Source organism: Desmodus rotundus, chromosome 6 (assembly GCF_022682495.2).
Source record: "Desmodus rotundus isolate HL8 chromosome 6, HLdesRot8A.1, whole genome shotgun sequence".
Taxonomy (NCBI): domain Eukaryota; kingdom Metazoa; phylum Chordata; class Mammalia; order Chiroptera; family Phyllostomidae; genus Desmodus; species Desmodus rotundus.
Window position 1 is genome coordinate 35,490,574 of NC_071392.1, and position 17,911 is coordinate 35,508,484.

Genomic DNA, 17,911 nt, shown 5'->3' on the forward strand with positions numbered 1-17,911 from the left:
ATATTGTACCATCCTTGCATCCCTGGGATAAATCCCATTTAATCATGTTGTATGATCTTTTTAATGTACTGCTGGATCAGGTTTGCTAGTATTTTGTTGAGGATTTTTGCATCTATGCTCACCAGGGATATTGTCCTGAAATTTTCTTTCTTTGTTGTATCTTTACCTGATTTTGGGATTATGATGATACTGACCTTGTAACAAGAGTTTGGGAGTCTTCCCTTTTCTTGAATTTCTGGAATAGTTGGAGAAGGATAGGTATTCCTTGAATGTTTGGTAAAATTCACCTGTGAAGCCATCTGGCCCAGGGCTTTTATGTGCTGGTAGTTTTTTGATTACTGCTTCAATTTCGTAGTTATTAGTGGTCTATTCAGGTTTTCTACTTCTTCCTGATTTGGTTTTGGAAGATTATATATTTCTAGAAATTTATCCATTTTGCCCAGATTGTCCAATTTCTTGGCATATGGTTGGTTGTTCATAATAATTTCTTACAATCCTTTGTATTTCTGTGGTATCAGTTGTTACTTCTCTTCTTTCATTTTTTATTTTATTTATTTTGGTACTCTCTCTTTTTTCCTTGATGAATTTGGTTTAAGGTTTGTCAATTTTGTTTATCTCTTCAAAGAATCAGTTCCTGGATTCATTGATCCTTTAAATTGTTTTTTAGTCTCTTTGTCATTTAATTCTGCTCTGATCTTGATTATTCCCTTCCTTCTTCTTGCTCTGGACTCCGATTGTTGTTGTTTTTCCTCCAGTTCTTGCAGACGTAGGGTTAGGTTGTTTATTTGAGATTTTTCTATCTTTTTTTAGGTAGCCTGTGTTGCTATGAACTTCCCTCTCAGGACGGCCTTCGCTGTGTCCCAAAGGTTTTGGGTTTTTGTGTGTTCATTTTCATTTGATTCCAGGTACTTTTTGGTTTCTTCCTTGATCTCATTGTTAACCCATTTATTATTTAAAAACATGTTATTCAGCCTCCATACATCTGAATGTTTTTGAGTTTTTTCCTTGAGTTTGGTTTTTAATTTCAGGCCATTGTGATCAGAGAAGATGCTTGATATGATTTTAATTTCCTTGAATTTGTTAAGGTTAGTTTTGTGTCCCACCATGTGGTCTATTTTTGAGAATGATCCATGTGCATTTGAGAAAAATGTATATTTTCTTCTTTGGAGTGATATAGTCTATAAATATCAATTAAGTCCATTTGATCTAGAGCAGGTGTGTCAAACTCATTTTCACTGGAGGCTATCTCAACCTGGTGGTTGCCTTCAAAGGGCGAAATGTAACTTTAGGACTGTATAAATGTAACTAGTCCTTAACTAGGGGCAAGGAGCTCGGTTCTGCCGCTGGGTAGAAACAAGGTGCTGGGCAGGATAAAACAAGGTGGAGGGCCGGATTGGGCCTGCAGGCCTTGTGTTTGCCACCTGTGATCTAGAGTGTCATTCCATGCTGCAATATTTGTTTGATTTTTTGTGGAAGATCTATTCATTGTTGACAGTGGCATGTTAATATCCCCTAAATTGAGGGAAAAAAGAATATCCTCCTTTAATTCATCTCTCACAACCCCTTACCCCAACCCTGCCACCTCCAGCCTCTCCCTAGTGTCTCACTAGAGAACTGGATTTGGACAACATAAATCCAAAGAGATCAAAGATCTCTATGAATCTCCTTTCAGTACCACAAAGAGAATAGAATCAGAAACTAGATTCAAACTCAACTTTGAAAACAGAAACATCTGAAATTTTTGAGATAAAGAACTGGACAATTGAAAATGACCCAAAAATAATGTAATAGAATTGTCTCCTGCAGGGAAAAATCTGGGTCAGAAGTTTGCATCTGTGATTTAATGTTACCTTCTGTTACTTACTAGTTACCTGCCTTGGACAGATTAATTCGCACTAGAAAGTTTCTTTATTCAAAGGATTCTGAAGACTTAAATATACTGCGTATATAGGTTAATCTCTATAGTTTTGTTTTATTTTAATTTAAAATAGAATGAACTTCAAATTTAGAGAAGAGTTGTGAGTACAACATAATTAAATTTTTTTCATAAACCATTTGAGAGTAAGTTGCTGACATGAAGCACCATACCTATGAATACTTCTGTGTGTATTTCCTACAATGACATTTCCTACGTAATCATAATCAATATATTACTATTATCTAATCTTCAGACCTCATTTAAATTTCACCAGTTGTCTCTATATGTCCTTTACAGAAAAAGAATCCAGTCCAGAATCAAATGTTGCATTTAATTGTCATCTTTCTTTAATCTCCTTCAATATGGAAGAGTTCCATGGTCTTTGATTGACTTTTATGACCTTGATATTAATGAGGATAACAGATTATTTAATAAAATATCTCACCATTTGTGTTCTTCTAGTGTGTCCTTGTGACTAAATGTAGGTTCTGTGTCATTGTCAGAAACGCCAGAGAAATAGTGCCGAATTCCTCTCATTGCATCCTATTAGATGGCACAAAATTTGGATTCATCTCATTGTATTACCACAAATTTCCTGCATTAAAATCACATAAGTTTATCTTAACTTCTGGAGATCAGAAGCGTGATACGGGTTCACTAGGTTAAAATGAATGCGAGACTGTATTTCTTCTGCAGGCTGCAGGGGAGAATCTGGTAGTTTTTCTTTTTTAGCCTTTAGAGGCTGCCTGCATTCCTCAGCACATAGCCCTCTTTTATCTCCAAAACCAGCAATCGCATCACTCTGAGCTCTGCTTTCATCACATCTCCTTCTCTGCCTCCTTTTTCTGTCTCCCTTTCCACTTTAAAGTATCCTTGTAGTTACAGTGGCTCTGCCTGGATAAACCAGGACACTCTCCCCATCACAAGACCCTCAACCACATCTGCAAAATCCCTTTTCCTGTCTAAGATAACATATTCATAGGTTTTGGGAATTAGAATGTGGACGTCTTGTATGGGGAGCATTATTCTACCTGCCATACCAAGTTTTGGTAATGTTCACTTTAATCACTTGATAAAGGTTTTTCAGTTTTTCCATTGTAAAGTTACTTTTCCTCTCACTATAACTAGTGACTTTTATGGGCAAAATTCTTTGGGACTATGTCAATACTCCATTTTCATCAACTTTCTTTCCTTTTTTTTTTCTTTCTTTCTTCCTTTCTCTTAGTCTTTTCTTTCTTTCCTTATTGATAATTATGTATTATAAAATATATTTTAAAATTGTTATTTATAAAGTAAGTAAACAAGCAAATAAACAAACCTCTTATTCCAGGCTCATCTTGTATTTTTTTAACCCCATTCCTTGAATCAGTCATTTCCCCAAGAAGCTCTGGTTCCCTTTTGGTGGAGAGTGGTATTTAGAAATCAAGAATTGGGCACGAGGTGTCGTTATTACTATGGGAATGTTACTGTTCCCAGGCCTCTCAGTGGACAAAAACTTATACACGTCTTCACAAATAGACTTGTACAGAATAGTTATGCAGCTTTATTCATAAAAGCTCAAAGCTGGAAATAATACAGGAGAGTGCATGAACATTGTGGTATATTCATACATTGGAATACTGGTTAGCAAAATTTAAAAATAAAGAAGAGGCTCTGGCTGGGTTGCTCAGTTGGTTAGAATCTCATCCTGAGATGCCAAGGTTGTGGGTTCAGTCCCTGGTCAGGGCACATGCAAGAATAAACCAATGGCTTTTTCCAGTGGTGATGACCTCCCCGCAACAAAATGCCCTCTGGCCAAGGATCTCCTTCATCGCTCTCCAGAAGAGAAGAGGAAACACAAGAAGTAGCGCCTGGTGCAGAGCCCCAGTTCCTACTCCATGGGTGCGAAGTGCCCAGGATGCTGTAAAACCACCATCTTTAGCCATGCACAAATGGTAGTTTTGTGTGTTGGCTGTGCCACTGTCCGCTGTCAGCCTACAGGAGGAAAAGCAAGGCTTACAGAAGGATGCTCCTGCAGAGGGAAGCAGCACTAAAAGTACTCTGAATCAAGATGAGTGGGGACCCATCCCAGTAAACACATTTTGGATAAAAAAAGAAATCAACCAATGAATGCATAAATAAGTGGAACACAAATTGATCTCTTTCTCTCTCTCCCCCTTCCTCTCTCTTTCTCTAAAATCAATAGTAAAAAAATTTAAAAATAGAAGAAAGAACAAATGATATATGCAGTTGTGGAGTGTACCCATTGCATTGTACATGTAAGCTTTGTACATTTCACTGTATAGTATAGTTTTAACTCAATTTAAAAAATAAGCTCTACAGAGAGGCCTGTAAGCCTTATCTTGCCCTTTCTTCCCGGCAGCCATTAGATAACGTTGAGTATGGAAGTCTTGAGATTAGGATGGCAGAATAAACAGATAGAGTGTAAATTCCTCACAACTTTGTAGGACCACGTATCATTCCTGAAACTGTGTATCTCTAGAAGTGTGTGTGTGTATGTGTGTCTGTGAGAGAGAGAGTGAGAGGGAGAGAGAGAGAGAGAGAGAGAAAGGAGAGACAAGAGAAAGGAGAAAGGTTAAAATCTTATGGCTTTAAGCCATTATAGTTGAGCCTTGGTTGTAGCAGCCCAAACCATTTCTCAACTGATACACTTACCCTGATCTCCTTCTTTTTCATCTTGTTTAGTTAGGAGTAGTATTTCTAAACCTAAATGTTTAGAAAAATTCTCAGTCCTGAGGGAGAATTAAGCAGTTATTTCACATGGCAATAATTGCCTATTCATAAGGCATATTCCACAGAATATTAATGTTATAAAATAATTTTACCTTTAAATAAAGTACATCAGCCTTTTATGTATGACTAATTATAAATTACTGAGAATTGTAAATTCCCAGTATGGGAATACATTCTAATCTCTTCTCAGCTATCTTTTGGCCACTAAAGCTTTTTTCAATGGTGCATCAGAATGAATCAGAATGTAATATTGGAGCCAGCATCCTAGGTCAAGTGTGAAACTTGGAACGAAATCTTAACTGTAAACAACACTTCCTATTGGGATTTGCCCTCTTCCCCACCCACCTCACTTCAGCAGGGTATGTAACTTGCTTTAATCTGTTGTCACAGACCAGTCATTTATTTCTTAACTTGGCAGAACTATAGGAAAGCTTGCCAGGCCAGGTAGTATTTGGATTTTTAGTCATTTTTTGTGCAATTGTAACAGGGTCCAGAGCTTGGGGTGTTCCAGAATATAGGATAATAGACCTGCCTGGGTGAAAGGCCTCATGGAGCAGGGCCATTGAGAGTTATTTAGCAGGCCAGCCTCATACTTGATATGCAAAAACAGTTATTTTGTATATCAATAACAGCAGACTAATTTTTCAGCCAGAATGGAGCCAGAAGCTGCATAACCTGGACCCATGACGTAATTGGGAAGCAGCTCCCCTTGGTTACAGCGCCTGCATGAGAGATTGGAGATGGTTTGCTCACGCCAAGGGGCCATGCCATGGGGCCATGCCTACGGGGACTAACTATGGCAGCCCAGAAAGGCTGAAAACTGCGGGAGTGCTGACAGGTGTAGCCAGTTATGGAAGGAGCTAGAAATGGGTTATGGGGAGGTTACAGGCTGGGATTTAAACTAACGGTGGGCCACCCCCAGGGATGAGAGAGAGAGTGCAGGACTAGGGATGGGGGATAACACAGGACAATGAGAGAGGACAATGTGAGACTTTGTGGGGAAGGAAAGGGGTGAAAGGACTCTCTGATGGGCCATAAGAAGGTGCCACGTGGTTTTGAATTAAGAACTGGGCATTGCAGAGACAGCTGATGGTGCTGGAGCCTGAGGAAAACCTACCCGGCTGAGCACGGATCACCGAGAGGAACCAGGAGAAGTGAGCTGTGGACTTCTGTTCTTTTTCTTCTAGAGGACGGTACTTCTGATTAGCATGTTCTGAGACTGGCCTGACTGGGCAAAGAGGGGAAGGCAGGACTGTGTGTGCTTGTGGGTGTTTTACAGGACTTTGGGATTTTAACAGCAGCATTCTGCCATTACTCTAAACCTGTGTAACTTTTGAATAAATAGTTCTTTTCCTTTTACCAAACTGGCATTGAGAGCCACAGTTCCTAAGGGCAGCGGGCAAAGAACCCACAGTGACAGAAAGACCCTGGGGGAGGGGGCTGTTTCCATAACAGTATCTGCCACCACCCCACCCCCACCCTGCAGGTCCATTCTGTAACACAGTGGCCTCCCATCGTCTGTCCTGCCAGTTTTGCCCTTCCCTTTTTAGTCCCTTACTCTTCATGATCTGGGCCTCTGATGTTCTTCTCACGTCCAGGGCCTCTGTGAACTCTGCGCACGTGCATGCCAACCCCCAGCAGGCATCACTCACTTACACAGGGATATGAAAAGTGCCTCCTGGAATAGCCAGTGGGCCACCTCTAGTCCTACTCTGACTTTTTGGCTTCCTGTCTGCACCCATTTTCCAACAGAATGAACCCACAACCTTGGTATATTGGGACAACCTTCTAACCAACTGAGCCACTCGGTCAGGGCCCTCTTCTTGATTTTCTTATCCTTATTTTCACCTTTTGTTCGTGAGCATCTGACATATTGTTCTGGGAACTGACTAGGGCTAAAATAAACTGGTGTCCCACATCCAACTACTAACACTTCTCAATTATCTCCCTTTCTCTTACAAATGATGGTCTTCTGCTAAAACAGTCTTTTACTTAGGCGCTACTTTGGAGACAAGTGAGGGAAGGCTAAAAAGGGAGGAATGTTTGAAATTCAGGATTACTATGTGTTGTGAATATTTGGGGGTGAGGTGAGCTTCCTTTCTTCTCAGTACTTTAGATTCCCTTTTGAGATTTAAAATTTTAAAAGGATCACAAGACAAAATAGCAAAAGAATGGTTGCCCAGCGGGTAACCTTGAACCATAACCTGACTGAATATATTTAATAGCTGAAGAAAGAACACATCAGTCAGATGATGTTGAGGCTTGTCTGGCCCTGAAATTTCAGAAAAAGACCACAAAGATTCGCTGTGCCTAGGGACATGAGACCGTGGCCTAGAGAGAGCATAGAACTGCCACCAACCATTCTAAGTTTATAATCCCCAAGAAATCTTTGCATTACGAGTTAACTTCCCATGCAGTGCTCTTATGGGTAAAGAATGTGTGGGCCATAGCAATGAGCGGCAGTAAACAGTTTCTTTTACAAATTAATGTAGTTGAATTTGACTTTATATAATCAATCTTTGTGAGCTGGATTAGAGGGATGCTACACCGTGTATTATATCAGGTTCATAAGCTTTCAGGGACGACAGCCAGCTGTGTGAGGAATTTACCGAGGTAATGCCAACCTGCTGGTAGCTGAAGGAGTAGCTAGTCGTTTTTCTTCCCACCGCCACCAGGCGAGGGAGCACATTTTCTTCAGATTTCTAGTCCACGTAACTCGGATTAGTCAGGTGTGCGAGTGTTGGTGGCACACCAGTATCCCTGTACTGCCACAGTCTCTTTCCTGCTTCCATTTTGGGGTGAATATATCAGCAGGAAACAGAGGGATATTATGACCACATGTGGGAAATTAGATAAAGGAAAGGACTTCCTAACAGGTGTGCTTTGTAAGTTTTGTTTCTTTTTAATTTTTATTTAATGTAATTTAATTTATTGATTTGAAGAAAAGAGTTCAGACATTGATTTGCCTGAGATGCTGTTTTTTTTCCTGGAAAAAAAAGAGAGGAGGTTCTGACGATCCCACTCTGTTTTATCCAGCCCACAGATCCTAAATTTTATTGTTCCTGTTGAGATTAAAAGTATTATTCTGAGCAAGGATTTCTGCCGGTCACTATTTGGGTTTGAAGCTTAGGTTTCCTTCACAATGTTAGGTGAGAAAATAGGAAATCGATGTATTTATTTACTTATTTAGGTAACTTCCCCTGAGTTTTGCTGGTTCCATACTGACAAGACAAACCTAGGTAATCTTTTATTCCAGCCTTTCTCCATGGAAACATGTGAATCAACATGCACAGCTGTTTAATCACTGTGGTGTAGACTCCCACCCAGCCTCTTCAGCGCCATAATCTGAACTGTTTGTAGATGGCCAAAATAATTAGCTTGGCTATGGGGCCATACCATTCAGTGACTTTTTATGACCATAATTATGTTATTTAGGCTTTAGTTTCCTATAATAAAAGTGCAAAATAGAGTATTTGAATGGATTGACTTATTGGTGATTATAGCACTTGAATTTTTGAAAGGATCACATTCTCCAACCCATGAGAGAACACACTGAGGTTTACTGTCAGAATTGAGTTGAATGAAACTTTAAAAAAAATTAGTTTTAGAGAGAGGGGGAGGGCAAGAGAAAGAGAGGAAGAGAAACTTCGATTGGTTGCCTCTTGCACAGCCCCAGTTGGGAACCTGGCCTGTAACCCAGGCATGTGCCCTGATTGAAACTCGAACCAGGACCCTTTTGGCTCAAAGGCCAGTGGCTCAACTCCCTCACCTACATCAGCTGGAGCTGAAATCCTTAAACATTAACACGAGAGAATGAAGTCCATGTGGATGGCTGCAAGAACAGATCTCCTAGTTTTGTTTAGGTTGAGAAAGTTAAACTTTCCATGCTGAATAACACTCATTCAGTGGTAACAAATGCCCACAAACTATATATCTTTAATACGAGGATTGAGAAAGTCTACTAGGGCAGAAATGGGACTGTGGCCTGACCACTGCATCTTTTTGGCCTGCCCCCAGAGGATGCAGTTTCCCCTGAGCTGTGTTAGCTCCGATTCCAAGCTGACTGTATTCTGATTCAGAGGAAAGTTAGGGGGAATAGACTGTCACTCAAGTATTAATGTTGTGTAGTTTTCCTCAAATCCCTGTCAAAGAAATCAATTTTCACGGATCCCCTAGTGATGACAAATTTACTATATAAATACAACCATAAAACTAGATTTAATGTCCTTATGCACACAGATCTTGTACATTCATAATTCCCAGTAAATTTACAAGTTAAATATAAAAATAAATAAAGCCAAATAAGTTCACATCAACAAGACTTAAGGAGAATGATGCCATTCTTTAACTGAAAGTAAATTATTTGCAATATAAATATGGTATTGTCCCATATAATACAAGTTCTTTTGAATTTAGTATGCCTATCATTTGACGCTCAAATTTTCTACTTTTCTCAATTAGAATCACCTTGCAGAACATTTCTGCTGGTCTTGGTGAGCTGCCTGGTGGGCATGACCCCCTACTCTCATTCTGGAGGGGTCAGATTTCCTGGTAATCATACCCTTGTCAGGCTAGGGTAGCTACACTTCCCCATTCATAGTCATGGCTGGGAAAAACCAGCCTCCAAGCTGGTGCTTCAGCTGTATCTTTAGAAGACCATTTTATTACTCTATCAGATGACAACTTCTGAGTGGCGAAGCGTGTGATATGCCCAGTGTATCCCGTGCTCATGGGCCCTCTCTTGTGCTTCCTTTGCTGTGAAGTGCATTACCTAGTCAGATATTGTGTTGTGTAAGATTCCATGCCTACGGATCAGGCATAATAGTGAGAGCTGAGTCCTGAATGGCAGAAAAAAATAAAAATCCATACTGATAATAGGTATCTATTCCTATGAGAAAAGGTTGTTGGCCCTTTCAGTTTGCTCCTCAAGTGGCCAGTTGGTCTCCTCAAAGACTGGTGCCACACTATGGGCACAGCTTGGGTCTCTGTTGCTGGCCGGTAAGTCATTCAGAGGCAGTAGTGGGAGTCTGTGCTGTAGATACTCATGCATAGCCCCCATTGCTGCTGCCTCGACTGCTTCACTGTTGTATCTGTTGGCTAGCACTAGGGTGGCTGCTGACAAAGTCTGACTAACATTACCAGTCAGATTTTATCTGAGCTGTTTAGTGCCTCTTCCATAGTGGGTGCTTTCTGGTGGTGTTAATATGTACTTCGAATATTTTCACTCTTCATATTCACTCCAGAAACTAAGTTGGATAACTTAGATGACTTTCTAGGCCAAAGATATAAATTTGTGATCTATCTGCACAGCCCGGGGCTGACACAATAGGGAATAATCTAACCACTGTGAGTATGTGAGATTTCCCAGGAAGGAATTGAGTAGTGAGATGAAGAGAGTGTCTAATACTGAGGGAACTCCAACATTTAGTGGCCAGGTGGGAGAGGCACAAGATGGAGTAGTTAGGCACAGGACCACAGGAGAGTGCAGAGTCAAAAAAAAATTCAAGGAAAGAGAGTATAATTGGTCCAACTGTCGAAGGCCTTGAGAGATCAAGTAATACAATTCAAGGACTGAAAGATATCCATTGGTTTTGATGACATGGAGCTCACTGGTGATGATGATGATGGTGCAGAAATCAAATTCTAGGGGGTTGAGAAACGGAGTGGGGATGAGGATGTGGAGATAGGAAGTGTAAATAAATCTTTTCAGAAATATAGGTCTTAAAGATATAGTTTAATGATGTATTAAGAAAATAAAGTCCAAATATATTTGTAACTTTAGATATGCAGCCAGAAGTGTGAACAGGAATAGCAATTACGCTATTACTCTTAAGGGACTTGCATTTCTTTCACATTCTATTCTATACTGTCTTAGTGCCTTTGCAAATTACCTATCCCAGAACATTAAATTTTAACTCAAACATTTAACTAATGGATATAAACCCATGGGAAAAATTAATAGATAAAATAGATGATAAAAACACTAAAGAAAAGGCATTCTATGTCAGCAACTCATACACGTCAGTAAGTGTACCATTGTCTGTACATAGCCTCCTTTTTCAGAGTATGAGGAAGATAAATGTGACTTTTCTGGAAATATAGACAAATCAATGTGTAGCTGTTTAATAGTTCAACATTAAGTGAGATAAGGACATTGAAATTAGAGCATTTAGTATGGATTGGCCAAAAAGTTCATTTGTTTTTTTCCTGAAAGATGGCTCTTGTGGCTTTTGGTTGTCATTAACTTCATTCAAAACAATTTTGTTAGGTTGTATTGTGACAGTTGTCATATCAGCATGCATTTTTTAAAAAATTATTTTATTGTTGTTCAATTACAGTTGTCTGCATTTACCTCCACCACTCCCCCTCAACCCCAGCCAAACCCGCCTCCCTCCCTTGCTTCCAATCCCCCTTGGTTTTGTACATGTGTCCTTTATAGTAGCTCCTGAAAACTCCTCTCCCTACTGTCTCATCTCCCCTCTGGTTACTGTGAGATTGTTCTTAATTTCAGTGTCTCTGGTTATATTTTACTTGCTTTTTTCTTTTGTTAATTAGGTTCCTGTTAAAGGTGAGATCATATGGTATTTGTCCCTCACTGCCTGGCTTATTTCACTTAGCATAATGCTCTCCAATTCCATCCATCAGCATGCACTTAAAAAAAAATCAAAATTGTTAAATTTTTGTGTATCCACTTTAATATTGAAAGTGACAGAAAATATGCAACATTTTTGGCATATTATGCTTTATTATTTCAATAAAGGTAAAAACACAACTGAAATACACAAAAAGTATTTGTGTAGTGTATGGAGAAGGTGCTGTGACTGATTGAATGTGTCAACAGCGGTTTGAGAAGTTTTGTGCTGGAGATTTCTTGATGGATAATGCTCCATGGTTGGGTAGACCAGTTGAAGTTGATAGTGATCAAACTGAGACATTAAATGAGAACAATCAACATTCTACCACGTGAGAGGTAGCCGACATACTCAAAATATCCAAGTCAATAAAGTTATTGGTGAATATGAAAAATGTTTCTCTTATTTTACAGAAAAAACTAAACAGACTTTTTGGCCAACCCAATATATTAGAACAATTAGTGTATTAGAAAGATTCTATCTGGGAAGGGCAAATTATTTAGAAAGAAGCTGCATATAATGAAGAAGTGATAAGTAGGATATATTTTTGTTGGCCTTATCTGTTACTGTATGTTTTTGAGAAAATGGTAAGAATTAATCTCAGATCCTTTGGAGGGTAAGGAATGGTTTATCATTATAATGATTTAGGAATGTCCAGCTGCTGAAATGGCAGTCTGCAATAAAAATAGCATACTTCCAGGAAAAGTAGTTAATATGAAATTTTTCATCACCTATTACGAGAGAGACATAATTCCAATTCTCAGGCATGTAAAATAGAAGGTAGGATGACTCTATGAGCCATCATCACTTCCAGTGTAAGCTGGATTTATTTGTGATAATCCACTCTCAGGTGCTGCATCTCACTTTGGGCCCGTGGCACTCGCTGGGGACGCAGGTACGCTGTACAGCTTTGCTTGTTTTGAACATGACAGAAGCATTTTTACCTGGCACAGTGGGCCTGGTCGTTGAGTAGCTAATCAGCAATGTGGCTAAAACCTAGAATCTTTTCTTCAAATTTTTTTCTTTTTCTTTTTTTCAGAGACTCTAAAAATCAATATTTTAAATGTGTAATTGAAATTTAAAACATAAATGTATGTATGTTTATTCATCAAACTTTTGAAAGTCATGGCTTTTTTTTTTTTTTTTTTGGCATATGGATCTCATGATTGGAGTTTTGTAATCTCTTTCAGGTGTACACACAGTAGTCACCACTTACATCTTTCAGTTTTGTTTTCCTAAAATAGGATGGAAAGTTAAAAACACTTGTGAAATGAATTGAGAGAAAGCTCTTATGTTATGCAAATGTTTTCACCTACGCTTTGGAGTGTCTGATTAACATCTAATTCAATGACATCTAATTCAGTAGTTCTTAGAGATTCACCTTTATTGAGTCACTAAAGTGAATAGACAGTATGATTTGATTTTATTACCTAGCATTTCTAAAACATTTAAGTTAATTTTTATTGAAAAAACTTTGTTTTTTATGTATGTGTCATTGATTTTTGTGATATTTATTTGAATCACATATTTACAATGATAAGACCAATTTGAACACACAGGTTTGAGCAAACCCAACTGACCTGAGGACAATATAATTCAACTATTGGGAGTAGAAGCGTGTGGGCACAAAGGAGAAGACTATTAGTCATGACTGTGAAGTGTGACAAGGACCTTAGTAAGTATGCTTTACAGAAGCAATAGCATTAGTTTTCTAGCAGGGCTGTTAAGTGTATGATGTAAGATATTGCTACACATGTCTGTTGGGTGGGCTCACTATATAGCTATGCCATTGTGATCTTGAAACTTTGTTATGTAATGTTGCAATGGAGGAATTGAGGAGGCATTCCAGGCACAGGACTCCAGGGCTCTTCATTCATCGGCGATTCTCTTGGCTTTTTGATTCTCCATGTCTTTGCTTAATCTTCAGGCTCACTTTCTTTATGGTAGCAATTCTAGGCCTCACATTCACATACCCCACCAATGAGAATGATCACAAGTATCCTTCCATATAGCTTCAGCAGGAGAACAAGGATGCTCTCTTCTCTAAGCCTTCCAACAAACATCTCTTGTTTCATTGACCTGAATTGGATCATGTGCCCTTTCCTGAATTAATTACTATCACCAGGTTATGTGGTGTGCAGTTTGGCTTAAACCCATGAATGAATATCCATGAAATGCATGGAATGAATGGAAGAGGAACAATATTGTAGTAAAAACTGTGGTAAGTCCTTTAGCATGTTGATTAACTTAATCATATATAATCCTTGAAACTACAGGTATTATTTTTTAAAGTAGTGGAAACTCATCTAAGATATTTTTCCTATTATTATTACAGCATTTGTAGTGTAGTGGAAGTAAATATGTAATTGCATAGAGTAGTGGGAAAATATTATTTTATTTAGTGTGAGAGAAGAGCATGGCTTAATGACTAAGGACATGGGCTGCAGAGACTCTTCCTGGATTCATATCCAGAAACATGTACAGCTCTAACGTGTACTACTCCCATAACCTTAGGCAAGTTTCATAACCTAAGACCTCAGTTTCTTCATCTCTGAAGTGTAAAGCATCATTGAGTTGTGGGGATTAAAAAAATAGTCTGTGTAAAGCAGTATAGTCTCTGGATGTACTTAGTAAATGTTAGTTAATATTGTCAGGGCGCGATCACAGCGAGTTGCGCTTATTACCATCTCATTACCTACAAACTTTGTGCTACGGCTTTGAAAGAACTTTTTATAACTTGAAAACCCATCGTGTATATTTCTCTAAGTAAAATGATAAATTCATCAGTTATTTTTCTTGCTCACAATGTAAACATAAGAATGAAAGGAACTATAACTACATAAAACAACATAAAGTTAAGCTAAAGACACTGGGCAGAGAAGAGTAGATACGATGTGATTCCATTTAGATAAAGCCAGTACAGGCAAAACCAATATATGGTGTTGGGAGACAAGATACTGGTTAGTGTTGGTAGGTACGGGTTAAGTGGCTGAGAGGGACATGAGAGGAGACTTCTGGGCTAGTGGTCAAGTTCTGTGCCTTGAGTTGGATGCTGGTTTACCTAATGAAATTTATTTAGCTGTAAACTAATGATTTGTCCATTTTCTGTCTTTGTTACAGTTTCTAAAAGGTTGAAAGTAAACATGCCTGACTTTCTTTGGGTCAAGAGATATAGATCCTCAAGTTTTGTTCAGAGTACAAATGGGTTATAGAATGATAAACTAATAGAAACCTATTTCTTTGGAGGAAATATGGCCTTACAAGGTCAGTCTCTCCTCTGAGCCTTTGGTACGGAGAGCTGGCCACCGAAATGGGTAATTCACATAGCAGAGATGCATTCTGGGAGAGGAGTGATTGAAATAGCAAAGCCTTCTCTTTTGAGGTCCAATGTTATTAGAACCTCTTCAATTGCATGGGGTTATGTTGGTCCTAATGGAAGATAGTTGTCACAATGTCCTCAAAGTGTCCCATAGGGTTACTAAACATTATGGAAGGAAGAAAGGGTCTGATGATTGAGGCCTGGAGATTTATGAATGTTGAGCTGAGTACATCACTCATCTGTTGCAGAGCATGTGGCCCATGCTGATGTAAGCCAACCTACGCATCCCATCTTCCTGACCACAGTGATTGTTCCAGACACGGGAGCATAACTGGATCAGAACAACGATATTCAAGGTAGATATCATTGCTGAGCTCTCTTGTTAAAAGAAAGGTAAAGAAAAAATTCAATTGTGGAAATGGCAGAGAAGACATCTCTTGTTCTAGATGTTGAGGTATAAGATGTAAAGTGGGTTTTATTGAAGCCATATTACTGCCACCGGACAGAAACCCTGAAGCTTCCCAGGAAGTGCAGTACATAGATCCTGTGGATAAAGCCTCTATGATGCAAGGCAGAGTGGAGAGTGGAGAAAAACGGAGTCTTCGATAACGCAGACTTGTTTGTCGTTAAAGGCAGTTTGAGTCGGGTTTTCTCTCACATATAATGATAGTTAATGGATTCAACAATTTGTTCTTTACAATGTAGATAATATAGTTTTACCTGATTTCATTTGTATATAGATGTTGCCATGGGAAGGAGTCACACAAGATGACTGGTCAGAGTTCCTGAACCTTCACGAGCAGTTCTGCTCTCATCGCTCGCTAACTTCTGCCTCTTTGTCCTGCTTACCAGTTCTGAAGGACTTCCTGAGGTTATTGAGTTCTTACATCTAATTTGTTCTCATGTGAGTTCTACCATACTTCCTTCAAGGGGAACCAAGGCAGATATTTGGTCTGTAAAATTTGCTGAGTAACTATTACTTATTTTAAAGTAGACCTTAGATTTTCTTATTAATTACAGCAAGAGATAACTTCTTATAATCATTTCTTAAGTATCCATACTTGGAAATCTGTCATCCCTAGATTCTAACTATATCAACAGGGGCCATGAGAAATGATTTCTGCTGAGACGCATGATAGTCATTAACAGTTTGGCTTGTCTCCATTTTTTGGTCTACACTCTCATACCCTCCCTCATTCTATTTCCAGTATGTTCATGTTTTCCCAGAATAGCTATGAAATCATGTATTTAGCTTCCAATCAGCAATGCTGACACAGCCATTGGCATTAAGTACAGAAAAATTGATCAACTTTTTTTAAAGAAAACTTTCCAAAGGACTCAGGTCTGCCTCCCAATGCCAGGAAGAGTCTGATTGTCTATTAATACTATGCTTCTGTTATTGCAACAAGAAATGGCTACTGAAAACTGTCGCCATACTGCCTCTGAAAGTGCCTACTCCCAAATGCGGTAAACACCCATTGAACCCGATTTCTGCGCATGAACCATGGTTCGCCTATCATGAGGCCAAAAGGTTGCGTCTACACAGGTTGAAAAGCTCTAAAATTAAATATTTAAAGGAGAAAGGTAATCAATAGTCAGGTAGGTGGCATATGGGGGTAACAGTGTGTTGCCACTCAAGAAAATTTAAAATGAGGGTAATTGGGTTTTCATTTGATATTTAACCTATAAAATCAATATATAATGGATGGGTTAGACATATAAAATACTACTTGGGAAGACAAGAAGACTCAGAGTTAAAGGCAAGACATGTGACCTAATTGGTGGGGTGTATATGTGTATTTGTGAATATGTGCGTATGTAAAGTGAGCCAATCCAATTTTCTCATCTGAAAAATGCAAATAATAATAGTACCTACTTGAAAATTATGAGGATTAAAATGGAGTGAAGCTTTAAAGCATTTAGCACATTGCCTGCTGCATAATCAGAGCTTTGAGGAGGCTGGGAAGGAAGGAGCAGAAACAGGAGCACATGAGCAATCCCATCCACTTCTTTCTGTGCTGAGGTCTTCCCAGCATCCACTCTACGTGCTTATATGTTTTAACACCCTGAATCCTCACAGCAGGTTCTTTTAAGTACCTTCAAGTAAGGTACTGTTATCTTCACTTCACAAATTAAACAACTAACACCAAGAAGTTACTTAAGGTTACTTGAAATCTTTACACAAGGTTGGAGAGTTGGCCAGCTCTGGAGCCGGGCTGGACCTGTCAGTCTGTGCTGTCTGCGCCATGGCGTGTGAGAGGAGCAGAGCCCACTTCCAGGTTCTGGTGGCTCATACGCCTTCTACTTTTTGCCCAGAGGCTTGCTTATCCAAGATTAGTCATCTCAGGGTTCTTAGTTTGTGAAAATGCTGATGTAATAAAATAAATTTGCATAATTATAGATTTACAGGAGACCTCTACATTCTTTTAATCTTTCCACTTGATTCCAGGCATCTGGTGATTGCAGTTTCTCTTAAGAGCTATTTGCGGTAGATTTTCTTGGTTCTTTGTATGCCTAGTAATTTTAGATTTTATCCTGAACATTTTGAATATTATGTTATGAGCCTCTGGGTCCTATAAAAATCTGCTGGAAATGGTTGGTTTTGTTGTTGCTGTTTTAACAGGCAGTCAGCCTGGTTACGTTCAGAATACACATCCTGACTGTCTCCAGTGGGTGATGGTTCCGTTTTTAAAGTCTTTACAGAAATGTGTCCCACTGGGTGCCATTCTGGGACCGGGGTGGGGGTCTGTCCTATAGTTCAGTTCTAAAGCCTTCGCTGTGCTGGTGTGGGTCTCTTGCGCATGCATCTCTTGGGGGTGCCTGAGACTTGTGTGGGTTTCCACAGGGATACACGGATCGACAGGCTCCTTCAGCTTTCTCCCCTGTGAATTCCCCAGCCTCCAAGAATCTCTCACTCCAGTCCCCTGACTAATATTTGCAATTTTTCTTTAGTTTTAGCCTCTCCACACTATTGTGCACTTCACATAACTGGGGCACAGGGGCAAGAGAAAAAAGAGAGAAAGAAATACCCTGGATTCCCGCCATGTCTTTTGGGCCAGGAGACAGGCCCTTCCTCATCTTCTGGGTGGAGATAGGAGCTGCCTCTCAGGGTTTTAGGAGCCTGTTCGACCATAACCATCATCACTTCCCTCGCACTGGGGTTTGCTTTGGGGAAGGCCGGGAGAGAGAAAAAGAAAAAAAAAAACAACCAACAGAACACAATAGAGGTTTCTCCCACTCTCTCAGGCATGCTGCTACTTTGTCCTCTGATCGGAAAGAGAGCATCTCTCTTGGAGATTTTATGTCCGC

The 17,911-nt window shown here is 39.4% G+C and overlaps 1 protein-coding gene across 1 annotated transcript; it reads left to right on the forward strand.

The window, feature by feature from the left end:
- Nucleotides 1-3,795: 3,795 nt before the first annotated feature.
- Nucleotides 3,796-3,951, forward strand: LOC112302599 (small ribosomal subunit protein eS27-like). The gene has a single exon (XM_071221837.1). It carries the CDS (start codon nucleotides 3,796-3,798, stop codon nucleotides 3,949-3,951), a length of 156 nt encoding a protein of 51 aa, XP_071077938.1.
- Nucleotides 3,952-17,911: the final 13,960 nt, after the last annotated feature.

Bases quoted from the DNA above. Each gene is read 5' to 3' on its own strand.
- LOC112302599 (XM_071221837.1), top strand. From the start codon at position 3,796: ATGGGTGCGAAGTGCCCAGGATGCTGTAAAACCACCATCTTTAGCCAT.